This window comes from Pantherophis guttatus, chromosome 7 (assembly GCF_059756535.1).
Source record: "Pantherophis guttatus breed Tessera chromosome 7, ASM5975653v1, whole genome shotgun sequence".
Lineage (NCBI taxonomy): Eukaryota > Metazoa > Chordata > Lepidosauria > Squamata > Colubridae > Pantherophis > Pantherophis guttatus.
Genome location: NC_142069.1, coordinates 34,866,822 through 34,888,490, shown reverse-complemented (window position 1 = coordinate 34,888,490; position 21,669 = coordinate 34,866,822). Strand labels below are relative to the sequence as shown.

The following is a 21,669-nucleotide window of genomic DNA, read 5'->3' as shown; positions in this document are numbered from 1 at the left end:
GAATTTGCCACAGATCAGCAAAAACTGGTGTCTTCCAATACAAAATTGGTCACATGGCAGTTATTTGTAGATTTGACATAATTAAGCTGGAGTTCATTGGAAATTGGAAATAGTTAATTATAAGGATTGTCCAAGACATTTATATACAGCGATGTATATTTTGCCTCTTCGTAAGAAACATGGAGTTAATGACAGCACCCCAAATTGGAAAAGTGACCTTATTTCCTCTATTACATTCTTAAGACAAACCCCAAAGAGAAACCATTCAAGTTTATAGTTTTTTGCTTTTTAGGTTCAACACCTTATGGAATGAAAATCCTACTAGTGTTTAATATGATTCAGCACTGAGAAATCCAATTCCCATCTCATTTTTTTCCAGATCATTTTCTTGAAATATTATATTTAGAAATGAAATGATTCAACTTGCTTCCCTGTGCAATTGGCTAACAATAAAAATAAATAAATAAATCAGATCATATTTTAGTTTTCTTTATATTATTCACAGCCACCTCCCTCCCAGATGTTCTAGTTTGTATCCAATATTCCAATCTTGAGAAAGTGCAACTGCTCTGCATGCAACATCTTCCCAGTATGATGTCTAAAGAGATAAAGCAGTATGCTTGGATGATATCACTGCTGGGTAGTCTGAAATGGTACAAAAGAAACTGCATCTCAAGTTACGCATGAAAAGAAATCCTCTCAGTTGTGTTTGGAAGATCTTGCACTGAAGGTCTGTCACTTTTACATCTCTTAGGAAAAAATTTGCTTTCACTCTGGCAAAGCAGATTTCTTGATGGCATTTTTGGCCTGTTTTGTAATAGAGACCTGGATGTTTCATCGTCTTCAGAATGTTTCACTAAAATTGTTTTGTTGGGCCCTTTTGTAGTCAGTAAAGTAGCCAGGCGTGGTCTGCACAAATAAGCAAAACAAAGTAATTTTAAACAGCTATATCTTAAAATTGTTTTGCTAATCTATATATATATAAAAGCAACATACCACTCACGCATCATCACAAAATCCCCAGAACTGTAAAGCCTACAAGCTTGAATTTTGCCACATATGTTCCTCTTGGCTTCTAGGTGCTCACTAAGAAAGGATTTTTCCAAATGACCATCAGAGCATTAGTATTTCCGATATTATTATTAACATGCTCTGATGCTAAGGAGTTTTACTCCCCCTCCCCACCTGAAAAGAAATCTGTTCCAAATGCAAAACAGAAGCAGAGGAGAGGAGTTTCAGTTTCAATTTTACTTTCACAGCAGCAAGCAGGGGATAGGATAGGGGAGGCTTTTGTGGGGCAAGGCTGAGGGAGAGAAGGGGATAGGATAGGGGAGGCTTCTGTGGGGCAAGGCTGCGGGAGAGAAGGGGAGAGGAGAGCCAATCGTAACTACTCATTAGTTTTCTGTAAGTGTTGATTTATCAAGGCCGATCACATAGTTTTGTAGTGGAGTATGAGTATTCAGCTAGTTATATATATATGGTTCATAACAAGCTTGTTGATAATCCAGGCTGCCCACCAGAACAGAGGCCATGTTTTTTTAAGAATCAGTGAATCAGGATGTAAAACAATAGATAACTGGAAGCTGCTTATTTTGAAAAAGTACAAAATGTTATATATAAGGCTAAATATATTTATATAAGGCTAAATATATATAAGGCTAAGTATATTTTTCTTCCTGTGACCACATTCTTTATTCAGAATGCTTCTTTATATTATTTGCAAAATAATTTAAAGTATCTCTTAAATACTTTAAATTATTTAAAGTGAAGTGTTTCAGTGAAGTATTTCTTGATCTGGAATTGTACTTCTGTTTTGTTACACAAACTTGATTTTCTCATTAAAAACAGAAATCACAAAACAATTTTGGATGGAAGCATTAAGTCAGACTGAATAGATGCTACATTTTACTTACCGGTGTCGGCCCAAGGATTTTAGATGTCGTTCACTCCTCAAATATTTTTCGGTGGGTTGACTGTATTTTTCTTCAGACATCAAAGGAAGGGAGAGCAGTAAATCTTGATTAATAGAAGACCTGTTCAGTTTAAGACCTTCTTCGCAGTTCCCGCCACCAATTTTGTTAGTTTTAGCATTCCTTGATGGTGACAATCCCTTTACTTTCTCTTTGGTTCCAGGTAAAGTACTTTTTTGTGTCTCAAGGAAAGCTGTAATGAAAAACAAGTAAATTTGAGACAATCTTTCCAAAGATCAATTTAACCTACAATTCAACAATTTAGTCTTAACCCCCTTTACATGATTTTTTTCTGTGACATATTAATAAATTCACTTTAGCCTATCCTACAGAAGAAAAATAATCTCCCACCCCGCAGTATCCTTCTTTCAGATCTTGTAGTCATGTGAGCATTTATCTTCTTATACTCAATTAGGAAAAAATGTATTTCAAGTTGGCCTTTGTGTCATAAATAATTATGTTCATTTATGATAATTCAAGCTGATATTTTAAAATTTTCCCAAATCCCCGTCTCTTATGAATAAAAGGATTCTGTGCTCTGCAGAGAATGTGTGCATGTCTGAGAGAAAGAGGGAGGAAAGGAAGGAAGGAAAGTAAATAAGTTTATTTGGCAGTAATATGGAAGTGACATGTCATTGCTGAGGGATTTTTTTTTGCTTCCCATTTTAAACTTCAGCAAAGGATTTCAGCCAACTATTATTCTGTCCCAGATTAATTTTTAATTCTTTCGAAGTAAAGCTTTTCAGTTGATAACTCTGTTTGGGATATCTCTCCCCCAGACAGAATTGGTGTGAAATCTGTGACCTTGACCTTTCAACAAATCCATCATGTATGCAAGTTTTACCTGTTCCTGGATTAGGAGGCTCTTCTTGTAGTCAATCATGCCTTAGTCACTTCCCATTTGGATTTCAGCATACTCTGCATGGGGCAGCCCTTGAAAAGCATTTGGAAGTTTCAAATGGTCCAGAGTGCAGCAATGGCCAGTACTGGATGCATTAGGTTCATCACTATGACACAACTGTTGCATGGCCCCCACTGGTTTCCAGTAGGCTTCCAGGTGCAATTCAAAGTACTGGTTATACCTTTAAAACCCTATAGGGCCATCTTAATTGAGGATCACCTGTCTCCAGTAGTTTTTGTCCATCCCACTACATCCAATAGTGCTGTGTGCTTCAGGCTTCTTATTTGAAACTATATTCTGGAACCCAAGACAAGAGACATATCTTCTCTGTAGTGATACCTGTGCTATGGAACATCCACCTCGAAATCCACATGACCCCAACCTTCCAGAAAGCCAGAAGACCTGGCTTTTCCTTCAGGCATTAGGGCCAGGCTGCTATTGGATTCTGATACACACATTTTGGGGATTAAGTATGATGCCTCAACTCTTCTAATGTATTATGATTGTTTTAAATTGTATTTTTTGTTCTGTCATTATATTGTTTGTATATTCTTGCTACCAACCCTGTTATTTAAGTTGGATGGGAAGGAAGGAAGGAAGGAAGGAAGGAAGGAAGGAAGGAAGGAAGGAAGGAAGGAAGGAAGGAAGGAAGGAAGGCTGTACAGTTTGCAAGTTCAGCTTGTTTAGTTTCATAATTTAATGAACCACATAGCAGAGAGTTCCACTGAAAACTCCAATGTGTTTTTCCCAAAATTCTTTCATGCACAACCCAAATAGAAGGTGATATAAAAGTATAATAAATTAATAATTAAAAATGGGATTCTAAAATCTCAACTCAATATATATTTAAGTCTTAAAAACTGACTTCCATTGTAATCTATTTTCAGACGTCCACTCTACAGTTTTGTGAGGAAATATAAGAACTAGTTGCACTACCACAGAAGCGGTTCACTCAACATCAAAAGCATATTTCAAAATCTTACTTTAAAATAAGTAATGATATAACAATGTGAATTATTAAAAATACATTTTAAATATTGGCTTCCGGTTTGGCTTCCGTCGCTGTCAGATGGTCCCTTGGGACCACCAGCCCCGTCGCCCGTAAAGAGCCGCCTTCACAGCTGAAAGGCGGCTCGAAAAACTCCATTTCCATAAGGAAATGTGAGATAGAGCAGGCGAGGGCAGGTAGAGCCCTCTGCGAAGTCTCCAGAGTTTTTGTTTTACTCTTGGGGACGAAGCAGGATGAGGCTCCCTATTTTCTTCGCCGCTGTCCAGGCTTCGGGAGAACTCTGCTTTTTGCAGAGCCAGGCGACGAGACCAAGCCTTTCAATGAAAATCAACAGATTGTTTAATTAAAGAGGATGAGATCTGGACTTGGGACCCTAAATCGCAAGTATTTTTAATGATTTATAAGCGATTTTAAAAGTGAAGGAAAAAAAAAGTTTAAAATGGCGACCGCTGAGGCTTGAGAAGAAGAAGTCCTTCTGTCTGAATAATTTAACAAGCTACAAAGTAGCAGAATAAACAGTGCTGGCTAGAATTGAGAAGAAAAATTTCTATTTTATGTTTCTTTCCTCTTGGAGATTTGATATTGACTTTGTTTGGAGAGAAGTTTTCTTTCTTTAAAAAGAGTTTGTCTGTGTGGCAGGATGGCGTCAAAACTAACAAAGCCAGACAAACTAGCAGCGGGGGGTGGGGTTTCCCCCATTTACAAACTATGTGAACAAGTTTCGAACTTGCAGACTCAGAAGAATGGCTTTAACCTAAAAGAATTTGTTCTGGAGGAGATGGCAAGATATGATGAGATTGTGAACCAGAATCTTGAAAAATTTAGGCAGGAAATTAAAGAATTGATACAACTAAAATATGATAATTTGCAACGAAAGATTGTAACAGTGACTAATGCTTTTTCAGAAATAGTTATAAAGATGGATAAAAATATCAAGTTATTAGAGTCTAAAATGGAGGAAGTTAATGATAAGATTTATAATATGGATAATAAAATACAAAGAATTGAAAATGATTTGATAAATATTCAAGATAATAGCTCAGAAGTAAAGTCTAAGAAGGAAGCTGATCACGAGACTTACAATGCAGAAAATATAAAACAAGGGATTGAAAAAGAAGTTACAATGATGCAATACAGGCTCACGGAATTTGCGGTTAGAATGAGAGGGTTACAGGAAAATAATAGAGATGATTTAAGAAAAATATCTGCTGAAGTTCTGGCTGGGATTTTAAAGGTTCATCCTGAGGTATCTTGTAAGATTGACAAGGCCTATAGAGTAAATTCTTGAATTGCAAAGCAAAGGCAGTTGCCTAGAGATGTGGTGATTTACTTTACAGATAAAGGAATAAGAAATGATATTGTGCAAAAATCCTTTAATTCTACTCTACAACTGAATGGAAGAAAGATCTGGATATATAAAGAGTTGCCGCCCAAGATGTTAAAAGAGAAAGAAATTTGGATTTTTGGTGACTGAGCTAAAGAAACAAAACATCTCATTCAGGTGGGATGCTCCAGTTGGTATAATATTGAGATATCAAGGAGAAAGATATCAACTAAATACTGTTGAAAAAGCGGAAGAATTTTACTACAAGATTTTCAAAATGGGTTCAACAACTCCATGTATAATATATGAGTGGAATAAAGAAAAGCAAAATCAACAAGAAATAGAAATTCAGGATAAGCAGATGGAGGTGGAAGTAATGGAAAAACAACAAGTTACAGAGGTCTTTGTAGATGAGCCGCTTCTGGATTCTCCTTCAGAGGTCTCAGCTGGACTATTTATAAATACAAGAGAGGCGGCTTTGGATTCTAATGTGATGACTTATCAAGTTACAGACCAGCATGGAAATCAATGAGTTGATACACAACTCATAGGAAAGAAACCAGAATGGAGATTTAAGCCACAAAAGCAAAACCAACAAGATCAAGTTATAGATCAGCATGGAAACCAAACAGTTGATATACAACTTATAGAAAGGAAACCAGGATGGAGATCTAACCCACAAAAAGTCAAGAAAAGAAGCAGGTCCTACAAAAATAAAAACTTTTAGACTAAACAACAGTGTAATGCCAGTTATCTAAGAGATGACTGAATACATGAAAATATAGCTGAGGCAAAGTATTGGTTTATATTATCTTGAGGAGAGTGACAGACCTCTGTAGTGCTGTACTTTTGGGATGTGAAAATGGCCTTAAACTGAATGGATTGGAACTATCTATTTTGGATTCTTTGATAAATGTATTATGTTTATGCTGAGCTACAAGGCAAGAGAGTTATGGGATTGGGGCACGCAGAAGATCTGGTTGTTACCCTATTACGGTGGTTGGAATTAATAATTTAGATGAAAGACATTACAATAAGACACTATATGGAATACAAATATAAAGTCACTCGGGTGGTTTTTTTATATATATGAAGACATCTACTATTGATGGGGGCAGATGGTAATTGAAGATACCGAACATACTGTTGGAATTAGGATGTGATGTTACCCTAACATGGGTGATGGAGTTAACAATCCATCTGAAAGACATTACAGAAGATATCATATGGATTACAAGCTTAAAGTCATTTGAGGATTTTATTTTAAGGGAATACTTCTTAGTGGTGTGGGCAGAAGAATAAAGATATTAAAAATTATTATGTATGGTAGTCCTGTAGGAAAGTGGGTGGAGATAGGTTAGCTTATTGATTGTTTAGTTTAAGAAAAGGGATATTATGTTTAGATATGAATACATGTAAAAGATTTGAGTTAAGAGATATATGTATGGGGGTGGAGGAAATGGGCAGACTATGAGTTGAATAAATGTCAAATTAGGATTTATTATATAGTTTTATAGTTGAAGATTGCTTTGAAATGTTATATTAATATATATAAAAGATTTGAATTAAGAGATATATGTATGGGGGAGGAGGAAAAGGGTAGATTATGAGTAGAAATTGCTAAACTGGGGGATATAATATTATTATGCTAAATTAGGAGTTATTATATAATGTTATAGTTGAATGTTATCTTGAAATGTATAGTATAAGGGGGATATAATAATATTATTAGAAAGAAAGGGTCAGTGTATGGGGGGTGGAGCAAAGGGATGGTAAAGTATTATATAATCTGTTATGAATTTGGGTTTTATTTTGTAGAAGCCACAGGGGGAGGGGAGGGGAGGGGGAGTTAGGGAGGAGGGGGGAAAAAAGGGGGAAAATTTGTATTTGAAAAACTTTTTCAATAAAAAAAATACATTTTAAATATTGTTAAATTTAACTGATACTCTGTATCAGTCTTTTCACAGAAGGCATTATGTATATATATATGGTTTATGTATGTGAGGCTAATTCATTCTCCATATCCTCTTTTGAGCAGTACTGGATGTACATTTCATTAAGTAGCTTTGGAAATTATATTTTATTAAACGTTCTTCAGCTTCTAAACACTAGCTTTTCCCACCAGAATACAAATTTGTAGTTCAAGCATTATTTCCAGTTATTCCTCTCCTCTGAGAAGGAATAAATGAGAAAGAGAAAATACAATGTGAAAAACATTTTATTTTTGTAACAAATGGTAACCCACCCAACCCTAAAATTTGCTTTATCTCTCTGATTTGGCAGCTTGACAGGCAGGTTAAAATGGCTGCTCATGAGCATATGTGATCCAAATATGTTTTACTGTTCTACTTTTTGCTATTATTGATTCTGTAGTTGATTAATTTATCAGAATATTCTTCATCAATTAAGAAATCCTCAAGTTAAAGTTAATGTTCCTTTTCCTAAGAAAGATAATGAATCGACTAAAATATTTTATGTAACAAGTTGCTCATCGAGACTTCAAAGACTATAAGGTCCAGCCCCTTTTAATATACAAGTAAACTAGTCAATATATTTTAGAAATTTTGATGAGAGTATAAAACCCATTGTAATTGGTAAAGATTTAATTTCCAATATGAGAAAAAACCTTTGATATCTGGAGATGCCTTCTCTCTGCAACTATTGGTCTTTCCAGCTTGATACTTTTCTAATCTCCAGGTTGCAGCTTTGTTATATGGAGCATTTAAATGGATTTCTTGAGCTAGAGCAATATTTTGTAGTTCTTTTTCTTCTAACTGTAGTGTGACACAGCCCCTTTCAGAGTGATTTTCTGCTTCTGGCTGAGACAGATATAAAGGGCTGAAACAGATTAAGATTAAGCATCTCAAAACTCAGAAGAAAATAACATGCAAAATGAACCAATTCTTAGATCTTATACAAAAAGGATACACTTCAAAAATATTGTGACTTCTGAAATATACAGTACAGTCAACTCAACAATTTTGTGAAATAGTACTTATGCTTGCATTTATGCTATATTTGGATATGAAAATTTTGACTTGTTTCTGAGCTTTCAGGAACTCCTGGCAAATGTTTCTTTTCTATTTTTTGTAAGCAATTTTTCCATAATTCACTTTAAATAAGTGGATTCTTAAAGTATTGATAAACAGTAATATGACTTTATAGCATTCAGTATTTTTCGGGTTAGAAAACTTACTGTTGAGGCAGAATCATAAAACTTATTAAAATGCTGAATAAATTAAGATCTAGATATTACCACTTGGGCTACAATCCATTTAAAATGTGAAATTATGACTTCTGAATAACCTACTGCTTATATCTGCACTAATAAAATATCATTTCTAAAATAAGAAGTGTTCTTCTCTCTCTTTAGATTATATGTAAGTGTCATGGCAAGCTTTATCCCAGAAGAGAGCACTCCAACCTTTAATATGAAAGAGAAGAAATTATCTTAGAATGATGTTTTACCCTTTGCAGATTTTCTTTAATAATTACTTCTAATATAAGTTATATGAACTTTATTGCTCAGTTAATTAGAGTGAACTTTAGAGTAAATCCACTAAATAGTACTTGTACCCAAACTTGCAATGTAAAATTTATTGTAAGATTTAAAAATATTAATTAAAATAAAGATTAGAGAAAATAATTTATAAAGCACATGTGCAGTCTTATACTGATCCATATTAAATTAAATTAGATTCTGTGAGATTTTTCCTAAGGTTTAATATGAGGCTTTCAGAAATCGCTAATAACAAATACACAGTTTTCCTACCTTGGGTGATTGTCCAGTTGTATGAGAGATGCTACAAATAAGAGATACAAAGATGACATACGGCATAATTAAAAATAAAGGTCCTTATTTATTACATGGAATTTAACCCTTTCTCATTATTCTCTTCCCTAGTAGAGAACCACATTAATATTTTCGATTACTAATGTAGTTTTTGTACAAGAAATTAATTCTGCTTATGTTCGTTCATTTGGACACTTAAAATTAAGCAGATGGCATGGCCTCTTGTTTTAAATATTTTCAAGATATTGTAAATCAACTTTTAACACAAAATTTTAGCTTCTATCATTAAAAAAATCATTTTGATTTATTAATGATTTATAACAAAACAAAATTGGATTTGGCCTAAATAGTTCCTTCCAACTCTATGATTATATAAAAATATAGAATTTATGAAAACATGACTCACAAAAATTATGAACATCAAAATTATTGTTGTGATATTTTAGATTATTGTTGAAGAACTCAAGAAATTAAGCACATTTGTTTTTGTACTTGAGGTCATGTATATTTAACTATTCTAGAATGATATAGTATGTACTATTCAAGAAAGGATAACCTTTTGTTTTTGTATGGTGTAACTCCAACCCTAACCATTGCCAGTTATTAACAACTGGCAATGATTTTGCTGTTAAGCCTCTTATATTTGATGAAATAAGATGAAAATTCAAACCTCCATTTTGCCATTAAACTCTATACTGGGGCTTGGGCAAGTTGTAATTTAGCACACTTTATTGGATAGATGTCTAGATTGGGGTGTCAAACTCGATTTCATTGAGGCTGCATCAGGGTTGTGTTTGATCTCGGAGGGCCAGGCGGGGGGGGAGCGTGGGGCGTGGCCATGGCCATGGTGGGTGTGACACAGAACTTGTGTTGGGGGCACCTGTGGTGGTCCTGAGACCCACCCTCACTCTCATTATAATCTTTGTTCGTTTGTTCATTCGTTCCTTCCTTCCCTTCTTTTTCTTTCCCTCTTCATTCTCTTTTCTTTTTCCTTCCCTTCTTCCCTTCTTTTTCCTTCCTTGCTCTCTTCCAATATTTCCTTCTTTTTCTGTCTTTCCTCTTCTCCTTTCTCCTTTCCTGTCCCTTCTTGGATGCTCAAATGCAAAAGGGAAAACATTTCTCCTTTTGTTTTGTTTTTAGTTTGTTTTGATAGCCCTCTGCCAGTGAAAACATGCAGCCCACCCAAGCTCCATTTTAACTAGCAGAGGCCCTGTGGGCTGCTCCTTTGCTGTTTCCAGGCTGGCCTCGTGGCCAGATCTAAGCATTTCCCGGGCCTTGAGTTTGACACCACTGGTCTAGATAAAAATGAGAAAATTTCTAAGCACCTCTATGATGTTTGATGGTTCCTAATATCTACATTTTTTCTAATATATACATGATTTTGAGTAAAATGACTTAGTCTTCCCAGTCTGTCACCTTTTGGGTGTCCTGAGAACCAGTAAACAGAGTCATAGCCCTAACACATTGGTGTCAAAGTTGCAGCGTCACATTGCCATCATGTGATATATTGCAACTTTTTTCCCTTCACAGAACTGGGGTGGGCGTGGCCTCCACATGATGCATCTGGCTCGTGGGCTGCCAGTTTGACACCCCTACCCTAACACAACTGAAGGTTGTCAGGTTACAGAAGGCTTCTAAAACTGTCTATAATTCCCATCACATTTGTCTATGAAAGGAAATTACCATATATTTACTATATCTGCATGGTTGATCACTTCTTACTATGTATTGCCTCCCCCTCCCCCATCTCATAATATTGTGCTACAATACTTAACTTTTTTGATGGATGCTTACTTCCCTCTTCATATTTTCCACTCTAGGAAGTCGGCAACCCAGAAGTGCACTATTTTTCTTTGGTGTATTGCCCACTTGGTTATGGGCAGTGGGAGGTAGGAAAAGTCTCTGGGAAACAACGTGCTTAAAAGGGTGGGATAAGTCCCATCCAAAATCTGTTTAAATAAAAGACCAAATCCAGACATAGTACTGTAATACAATCTTGACATGATAAAAATTGACTGTATCAAATATCGTTAAGGAATCTAGCTAGCTCTTAAGTGCCTAGATTTGCTCTCTCATACTGTGTGTATGTATACACACACACACAATCTTATTAACTACAAAATGCTGAATGTGTGCACATTTATATACAATTAAGTTTACTAACATATGTAACTAAGCTTGAAAATTAAGAAAAATGCAAATCACATTAATGAATTTATTTTGTAAAACACTACTACTATAATCATATTTTGTTTTTAGTTTTCCCTCATAATCGTAAAACCTGGAAGAGTAATTATTTTATCAAGAATTGCAAATTTGCAAAAAGAATTATGGCAAATGTCAACTTGATTTTGTAAGTCTGTCTTTGGCCCATAGAAATTGTATCAAACACTTAACACTTTCCACTTCTTTCACACCACATTCCACTTCCACCCTTAGACAAGATAATTTTTACCCCAAACACTGTTAGGAACATTTTAGTGTCAGCATTTTAGGGATTAGATTTCATTTGAACATTTATGTTCTGTTTACATTCTGTAACAGTATTTACTCTTCAGTAGTTTTTTTATAGTATCAATTTGTCACACTGGAATCTAATTCTTAATTTGCCTATGGAAATCAAGAAGCATAGTCCACTTCCACTGTAATAAAATGCAGAATTAAAGAATGTATTCTTGCAAACTTTGAGTAGGCCTGGGAACAAGCACTGTTGAAACAGCTTGGCTACAAATATGTATTTCATAATCATAATTTCACTATACTGTGCTGCCTGTAAATGTACTGTTTATACATGCATTTCTATCTTAATCATACTTATAAATAAACTCACTTAATCCTTGCTCAGGGAAATAATGACTCAGATACTGAAGAGTATATTTACTTGGCACATTCGGTATAGCATCTGAGAAAAAGAAATTAAAGATATGAAAGGTGATACAGTAACAGATTTATTGTGGCCATAGACATTCATGATGATAAAAAATGCTATCCTATCTCTTGTACTTGTATCCCAATATTGGAGGAAAAATATGATTCACGAAGTTTGTGTTGGGATGTCATTAGACATATTTTATTCCTTTCCTCATCATCACAGAAGCCTATGGCTGTTGCTTTGATCTGTATTGATAAAACATAGATAAATGAACAAAATGCCACCTTGTTCACTGGCAAAGGTGACTAATGCTTATAGAGTAGGATATATGACAGAGACCAGTGGATGTATCCTTTATTATATGATAGTGTTTATCTTGCTGGGTTGTTTATGCGCAGCAATCAGTAAGTATCCTCAACCTTTCCCAGTTTACACTCCCTCAAACATAACTTCATGCGTCTGAATTATACCATAGTTTATTAAGGTTTACTGTATATGATAAGGTATTTGTTATCCGTTAGCTTTTAAAGTACCATAAAATTTGGTAATGGCCCAGAGTTGGGCTCCATATAAATTTAATAGATAATGATGATGATACACATAAAATATAAATCCTCCAGAAAAGTTTGTTTAAAAGTATGTCTATTTTGCTTTGCTTTCCAAGAGATAAACAGAGATATCTGGGATAGTTCTTATATAAGTTCACATAATTAATGTTAATTAGTATACCTATGAAAAAAATGGCTTATTTTGATAAATAAATAAACACAAGCAATAGGCTTATGTGTTTGCTTACTATCCTTGCATTGCTCCTTCCCATTCTCCTCATCTCAAAGTATACTGTATACATGTGAACAGCACTGTGCTGTAACATAATATAATTTATTATTTTTATAATAAATATTTTTATAATAAATAAATAATAAATAATAAATACCATGTTTTCCCAAAAATAAGACCCTCTTATATTTTTTTGAACCCCGAAATAAGAGCTTGGCCTTATTTTCGGGGAGGTCTTATTATTTTGGGGTGCATGGAGCAAGATGGGGCTCCTCTTGCCGTCTTACCTGATTTCCAGCTCTGCATTTAAATATTTTTGGAGAGGGATTATTTTCGGGGGGAAGCCTAATTTTAGTGCATGTGCTCAAAAGCCAAATTGGTCTTATTATCAGGGGATGTCTTATTTTCGGGGAAACAGGGTATACACACACACACACACACACAGTTTAAAAATTTTGTAATAATAATTTCCATATTTGAATGCAAAGACAATCAACATTTAACAAAATAATTTGAGAGTTAGTTATGATATAGTAAAAAGAGGAAAAGTAAGGACTGATGTGGCAGTTCAATAATCTAAGATGGGTAACTGATTAGCCTAAGACATATGATAGATTTTGTGATTTAACAGAATTTTAGATTCAAGGTTTCACATTCTAACTCTCTCTAAAATGCATACACCTTGGTGAAATATCTATGGGACCAGAAATAACCCTAATCCTAATTTTTAAAATATTTTCTTATAGTACATTTTTCTGAAAAAGAGTCTATTGTATAAAATATAAAAAGTTCAAGAAAGTGGTAGATGCATACATACATACTCACCAGTGGTGGGATTCAATTTTTTTAACAACTGGTTCTGTGGGCGTGGCTTAGTTGGGGGTGTGGCTTGGTGGTCATGTGACTGGGTGGGCGTGGCTAGCTGGTCATGTGACTGGGTGGGCGTGGCTAGCTGGTCATGTGACCGGGTGGGCGTGGCTATCTGCATAGGGACTACTCAGAGCTGAAAAAAGTCATTTCTGACTGGTCCTCGCACTTATGACCGGTCCTCGCACTTATGACCATCTTCACATTTATGCTCGTTGCGGCATTCTTAACAACCGTGTCACTCATTTCACAACTGCTTCTCTTCATCATGGTGACAAGATAGAGCAAAAACGTAAAATATGAGGACAGTCATAAGTTCAAAGACTGGTCAAAAGTGTGAGGACCAATCAAAAATAACTTTTTCAGCCCTCTGAATAGTCCATATGCACAAAAGGACTACCCAGAAGGCTGAAAAAAGTCATTTCTGACAGGTCCTTGCACTTTTGACCGGTCTTCACACTTATGACTGGTCATCATTTATGCCCATTGTAGCATTCTTAACAACCGTGTCACTCATTTCACAACTGCTTCTCTTCACCATGGTGACAAGATAGGGCAAAAACATAAAATGTTAGGACAGTCGTAAGTTCGAGGACTGGTCAAAAGTGCGAGGACCAGTCAAAAATAACTTTTTCAGCCCTCTGAGTAGTCCATATGCATAAAAGGATACAGCAATAGAGAGGGATGAAAGAAGGGAAGGGAAATTAGAGTAGGAGTGAGGGTAAGAGAGGAAGGAAGAGAGGAGGAGAAGGAGAAAGGAAGAGGAAGTGGGGAGGAGAAGAAGAGAAGAGGAAGAGAAAGTAAGAAGGAAAGAAAAGAGAGAGGTGGTAGGTTTGAGGAGAAAGATTGCTGTACAATAAAAAAGATGAAAGGGAAGAAAGCCAACCCCAAACAAATATAAAGATATTAAGATAAAGAATGAATTGTTAAACTTTAAAGAATAAAAGAGAACAAATATGAATAAATAGCAATGATTAGAAACACACATACAAACATACAATGTATTTTCTTTGAACAGAGTATTTGGCCAGTTCACAAATTTAAACAGTGTTTAGTCATTTCAATTAAATTTACAATTTCTATATTTCCTTTTTGCCATATTTATTCCTCATCTATTTTTTTAAAAAACCAATATTACCCTTCATCCTCATCTCTAATCTTAATCAAATTCAATTTTTCCCTATTTTATATTATTGGTTTGATTTGATTTATATGCTGCCCTTCTCTGGAGACTCAGGGCGGCTTACAATGCTTTTAAGCAATAGCCTTCATACTTTGGTTTTGCCCCCCCCCTAAGCAGTGTTCTATTTTATACAAAGTCAGCTTATTGCCCCCACAATCCGGGTCCTCATTTTACCTACCTCGGAAGGATGGAAGGCTGAGTCAACCTTGAGATTATACCCCTTCCCATTGTCATCTATTTTTATATCCATCTTCACATTGGTTAATTATGTAATATTACAGTTGTTTAATACAAATTCAATATTTTAATAGAAATCAATTAGTTATATAACTATCTTTTTTGTATATTAATCAATATGAACATGAATATTCCAATTATTTTCATGCAATCCAATTTCTTACAAATCAATTAATTATATTTACCAATAATAATAAACCAAATAATTTCCCCCATATATTCCTCCAAACCACAATTTAACCATTTCTGCTTTCAACACAATATACAATTAATAGTATCTCAATTACAATTCCCTAGTTAAATAGAGCTTTTTTTCTTTTGTTTTAAAATCTTGAACTCTCCTCTTTTGCCCTAAATTTCCCATTGTTTGCACCTACCTTTTTTGGTGAGGAAAAAGAAAAGAAATCTCTTTCTGCCTCATTTTGTCACGTTGCAGCAAAGACCCTGCTTTAGTTTCGGTTTCGCTTTTTCAGCATAGCTAGGCTAGGGGGAAAAAAAATCTGCTCGAGCACTCTTTGCAGAGCGCAATAGAGCCCTGACAAAACACCTGACAGCAAATCAGCTGAGAGCGGGAGGCCGATCTAATCAACTTGTGCTAATTAACCGATGCTGAAGCGGCTGTTTTTTCTTGCTGTTTGCTTCCAAGGAGGTAAGTGCTGCGAGGCACAGGGCAAAGGGTGGAGGCCACCCTCCTTGCCATTTAGCCCCTCCTGCCACCCCCCTTGCCTCTTACTGCCCCCTAAGGCATTCCACCGCCCCCCAGGGGCGGTACCGCCCACTTTGGCAACCACTGGCTTAACTACTTAACTACTTAACAACCAGTTCTACCGAAGTAGAATCCCACCACTGGGTCTACCCATTTATTTTTGCAGGCGTCGGTCTACTCATTTCTTTTCTTTTAACACTGATCAGCTGTAGGGCGGCTCTTTGAAGCCCCGCGGCAGCTGCGAGGCCAATAAAATTATAAAAAAACACCGAACCATTTGTTAAATTGCTGGCTCACCCACCCATCGCCCAGTGGAGCGGAGGGGCGGGGCAAGGGGCAGGGCGAGCCAGCAATTTAACAAATGGTTCGGCCGAACCGCCTAGAACCGGCAGAATCCCACCACTGATACTCACACTAAGGCTCACTAAAGAATAAATGAAATTACAGACCTGAAGACATGCTCATCTTGTGTTTTATAGAACTGGAATGTATCGGGAATGTCTAGCATGTCTATATGCACCATGAGTTTATCAGGAAATTATATGGCAGGTTGGAAGAATCATGTATTTTTTTTACATAAAGTTTCCACACTTAATTTCCTATTAAAATACACAATTGGGAACACAGAAAATGTCCAGTAGATGTACTAAGTGAACAATATAAAATATAAGATGTCTTTGTTCAGATTCTGGAAGAAATATCTAATCTGAGAATAAATTCCAGTTCTTCTGTAATCTTTGCTTGCAATTATGTTGGATGGGAATTTAAAGAGAGAGTCAAATATCCAAAGGGAATGAAAGACCAGCTCCTTCCATGCTATTTTTTTTTAAATTGTCCAATGCAAGTATAGTGTTAGAGCACATGATCAAATATCTTACAGATATTTTATCACCAAAATACATTTTCCTCTGTCCTCTCACAGTAGCATTAAATCTGCAAGCAAGATAGGGCTCTAAAAAGATTTTAAAAATCATTTTTTAAAATTGGCATTTAACAATTCCTGGTTTGTATTTTGAATTTTTAATGTTGTAATGTTTAATGTCATAAAATGAGTAAACAGTTTATTATAGATGTTATTTTTAATATGCTTGACTTACACTCACTCATTCATTCAGTTGTAACTACCAGTGGAACTCCGTCCCTCAAAATATAATTATTTCATGTATGCATTTTATTTTATTCATCACACTTCTACTCCAGTCATCTAACCTAAGTCACTTTAATCTAATCTTTAATAATTTTTAAGGGGAAAGTTGGTCACTAGTGCAGGTACTTGCTACTTCATAGCTAAAACAGACCATGGAAGTTATAAGGACATTATACAGGACTGGGAAGATTATATAAAATGTAGAACATACCCTAGTTATAGTGCACCATTTAACTAACAAAATGTACAAGCTGATAAAAATGTTCTTACCTTTTTTAGAGGGGAAAGCCATTTGATCTGGTTTACTTTTTAAAATGGAACTAGTTTCTTTAAACAATTCATGAACCCCTGCTAAAGTCTTTAACTATTAGAGAAAACAGAGACAAATGTATGATTACTATTCTTCCATATTTCTGAACTCCCTCATTTCTTTCTTTGTATGTAAAGACTAATTAAAATATGTGATAAATAGTTTTATGGCACAGACTAGAAGTAGTCTGGGTATGCTAAATACTGCTGCATCTTTCCTCATTACATTTGGTCATAATTCCAATGAATTATGTAGGTAGATGCTGTAGTCTAAATTGAGAGAATGAAAGAAAGTGAAGACTAATGCATTTGAAGGGTACCAGACTGAGGAAGACTGGTTTAAAGAAGGGAATGCTTATAGATGAAATATTCTTTCTGCATGTAAAGTCAACATTTTAAAGCATAAACACATCTATTTTATTTTTAATCAGACATAATTTAATCAGACACAAAATTATAAAAATAGTACATGCGCATGCACATACCACGCTCTTTTGGAATGAAGAACAATAATAGAAAAGAATAGAAAAGGAGTAGGAAATATTAAGGCAAACGACCATAAGGCATGAGCAAAGGGGAAAAAAGCCAAATCTCGTTTATAACAACAGTATACACTAAGTCTAGTTTACAGCAATGCCATCAGATCTCTCTATTCTTGTAAAGTCCTCCATAAAGTCACTCTTCTTTATATATTTGTTTTGCAATTTGATTGTCATACATGGTTGGTATATGATCAAATTACCTGAACACACTTTTTGCACATTGGTCATTTTTGAATGAGATCCACATTAATTCACTTAGCTCCCATCTTTCTTGAACTCATCTCTTCTGTTTTTACCATACCTACATGTTAAATACTTCATTTCCAATGCATTCAATTTACTTTTCTTCCCACCATAACCAGCTTTCATTTTGTGTAACAAAACAGGCAGAAGCATAAAAATGTCACCTTCTTTTGCAGTATTGTGGACAACATTACTTGCAATAAAACACACAACTGCCTATATGCTAGGTACATACTATATTTCCTTGCAATAGCCAGTATACTATTGTAGCAGTGTCTTCTACCAGTGTTTGCACATCTTTACAGTTCTCCACTTAGTTCCTCAACTTTAGTTTACATATTAGTGAAATTCTATAAAGCAACATATATTCATATTATTCATATCTGCTTTTCACTATGTATAACTTGCAATTGCTGTTAAATCTACTAATTTGATACATTAAGTTTCAGAACCATATAATCAATATTCACTGCAAATGATTCAGACTGTTAGCCATCATCCACAAACATATACATTCAAACCCACAACCAATCCCATTTAAGTCACCTTAGCCATTCCTTATATGGTTATCCCAAGCTTTCAGCATTCCCATACTTACCAATGTGACCCCCTAGTTTTTGCATTTAATCTTTTTTATTTTTATCTTTGTAGAGAGGAACAATAAAGGTACTATTCCAATTAACAGAAATGCAACATTTGCACGCATGCGCGCGCGCACACACACACACACACACACACTAGACAATTCCTATAGCAACTTCATTTATGATGTCAGGAATGGGAAAAGCAAGAAATGGGAAATGCAGAAATGGCTCTACAATATAATTCCATTTCAGTAATTTAAATATATATTTAAGCATCAGCAATAATTTAAATGATGCACTGCATGAATATATTTGCAAATGGCAACTGTATAGCAATAAGATTTAAAAGTATGTAGAAAAAAAAGTCAGCATTCTCTTATTTATGTTGCAAAATTTATTCTACTAAGATGACAGCCAAACCTTTTTTGCATTTGTTGTTCTAGAAAAAGTCTCTACATTCTGCTTGGTAATTTCATATTTTTCTCTTTCCACGTTTTGTAATTCCATCAGTTTTAATTTCTGAAAAACCTGGGCCTGTGGAGAAAAATAAATGGGTAACAAATATACTTAATGTAACAGAACTAAACACATACCTTGATAACAGAAAGAAAGCTTGAGGTAAAAAAATTACTTTACATATGACAGACAATATTCAATCTGGATGTAATGTTATGTTCAGTGCCTCAAACAGATTCCCTTTTGGACACCTGGATATTCTTCTCTTACAATTTTTTTTTTTTAAAAATGCCTTTGTGCCAGTTCACTTAGAGGCCGTAGTTAAGAGACGGAGATTTCTGCCTTAGAAGTCTGGGAAATAAAATGAATTCTGAAAATGAAAACAATCCAGTTGTTGAGATTTTTGTAATTTAATCCCTTTTCCATTTCAATAAATCTGATTAAAGAGACTTCTGTGAGAATCTTGCTTTTGGGGTAATTGACTGTCAAGATTTAAAACTAATGCCTCCAGAAATTTAGACTACAACATCTATAAATTGTACCTACATGCCATGTTTGTTGGAAACTATGAAATTACAATCAAACACAGCTGGAAAGCACCCACTAGGGAAGGCTAGTTTATGATAAGCAATTCTTATTCAGTTGTAATTGTGTGTCTTGATAAGTGTTCCACTGCATTGGAAGTGGCATCAAACAAGTTCAGTAGATAGGAACATTGTAATGTTGATATGGAAAAAGATGCACATCTACATCGTCAATGGTAATGTCTTTAGCTCAGGGGTGGGTTATACTTACCTTTACTACCGGTTCGCAGTGGGGCCTTGTGCACTTACTCACTTCACTTGCACTCTTCTGCACATGCGCAGAAGCTTCTGCACATGTGCAGAAGCGTTTTGATGACATTGAAGTCAGTGGGCGGAGCCTCCTGCTGGTTTTACTACCAGTTCTATAGAACCAGTGCGAACCAGGGGCAACCTACCACTGCTTTAGCTGCAGTGAAGAATCTGTATTTTATAATTATAAAAATATACACAGCATTTCTCCTAACAGTAATTAACTTATTCAGAAATAGTTCATTTCTGTATTAGTGACTTGTAGAAACTTCATAAAATTACTCAGGCAGTTCTGAAATTATGTCAAGGTTACCTCATTATGGTCATGCTGTCACAATGATGGTTGGATAAATTACCAGTTATATTTCTCATTGGTCTAACTCTTGAAGGACAGTTGAAAACATTTCAGAAAAAAATCAATGAAAATAAGTTTTCATTTGATATTGTTATGCATGGACAGATATGTGCAGCAAAATAAAATAAACAAATGTGACTAGCTAGGATGACTTATTGTAAACGTAAGGTTTCCTTTAAGTCAATTATTCATTATTTTCTGTAGAATCAGTACCAGATCACTGTACCAAATCACTGAGTTTTATATTAGAATTTAATGATACAATAAAATATTTACATTTTTAATTATTTGTTCTTGAGTCTTGGAAATTCTGTGAGAAGTGTCTTCTGGTTTTTTGGATTCATTCTAAATAAGAAAAAACTAATCACTACAAGGTAATCACTACAAGGAACAATCACTCAAGATATTATAGAACTGTTTCCAGATTTTCAAGATTTTATGTTTCTTTTCTAATTCTATTTCCACAGAACAACAAAACACTCAGGATACAATCTTTCTGAATTACTGTATATCCCATAATAGGAAAATATTGTATTTAATTTTCTAAGTATGTTTTTTCTTAAATATTCTGTAAGGTAAATTGCCCCTGATTAAGACCTCTTCTGATGTTATGATGGAGAGAATTTTGTAGGCGAAATAACAAAAGCATAGTCCCAACAACAGCACTAATATATCTTCATGAAATGGTTCATTTACTGGGCTAATATATAGTCTGAACCAATCTTATAGTTTTTTTTAAACTACAGCACATATTGTTTATTCTTCCAATTTCTTTCCATTTTTAAATATAATACAGAAATGCGAATATCTATATTATGTAGGGGAAAAAATAATAAACATTTAAAAAGACCAAGAGAGCTGCGGTTGAACTGAGGAGATCTTTAAAAAAAGAGACATGAGAAATTTAAAGAATACATTTATGAAAAAGAAAACAGATCTAGTGGAAGCAACAGTGCTTTGATGGAAGATAGGGAAAGTTATAGTAAATGATGTTCTGCACTTTTTCTTTACTTTTCCTTATTTCAAGATTTCTTTTTTTGCCTTATTATTTCTTACTTCTTTTCTACATAACATTTCTTATCCCAAAAGGAAATAGCATAACTGGTATGTAGTGAACATCTGTTAAGAATCAACAAACTGTACTGAGTAGTTACTATACAATAATTATAATCTACCACTGGTTCTTGTAAATGTTTAGAATATCTTCTTCCTGAGGATTCCAAAACAAAACTTCTTTCCTTCTTTACTTTCAAATATTTTTTCTTTGATTTTGTCTGCCAAGAAAGAGAAAATTAAATTAGTTAAGCTTAACAGGATTAAAGATAAAGATAGTAGAATATTTACTTGTCTATTTTAATTATTAAACTAAACCATCCCTCACTCTCTCCAAAATATTTAAAGGCAAATACAAAGGTTATAAGAAATATGACACGTCTCTGTCAACTCCTACAATTTCCAAATTGTTATAATTATTCTGACATGCCCAGGTAAGTTTTTTCAATGCTCTCATATCCACCCATAACTGAAGCAACTCAATGTTGTGTTTTCACTCTTTTCT

The 21,669-nt window shown here is 34.7% G+C and overlaps 1 protein-coding gene across 2 annotated transcripts in view; it reads right to left on the bottom strand.

Moving 5' to 3' along the window:
• Positions 1-473: 473 nt before the first annotated feature.
• AGBL3 (AGBL carboxypeptidase 3) overlaps positions 474-21,669 on the bottom strand; it is a 47,337-nt gene continuing 26,141 nt past the window's right edge. For both annotated transcript variants that reach the window (XM_034403247.2, XM_034403248.3), the window contains 10 exons: positions 21,287-21,385; positions 20,388-20,456; positions 18,888-19,001; positions 17,060-17,153; positions 11,828-11,899; positions 10,773-10,946; positions 8,977-9,007; positions 7,831-8,042; positions 1,914-2,163; positions 474-909 (listed from right to left, as the gene is read on the bottom strand). In XM_034403247.2, the coding sequence (XP_034259138.1) occupies positions 678-909; positions 1,914-2,163; positions 7,831-8,042; positions 8,977-9,007; positions 10,773-10,946; positions 11,828-11,899; positions 17,060-17,153; positions 18,888-19,001; positions 20,388-20,456; positions 21,287-21,385 (1,347 nt within the window). In that variant the 3' untranslated portion in view covers positions 474-677. The remainder of the gene's footprint in view (positions 910-1,913; positions 2,164-7,830; positions 8,043-8,976; positions 9,008-10,772; positions 10,947-11,827; positions 11,900-17,059; positions 17,154-18,887; positions 19,002-20,387; positions 20,457-21,286; positions 21,386-21,669) is intronic.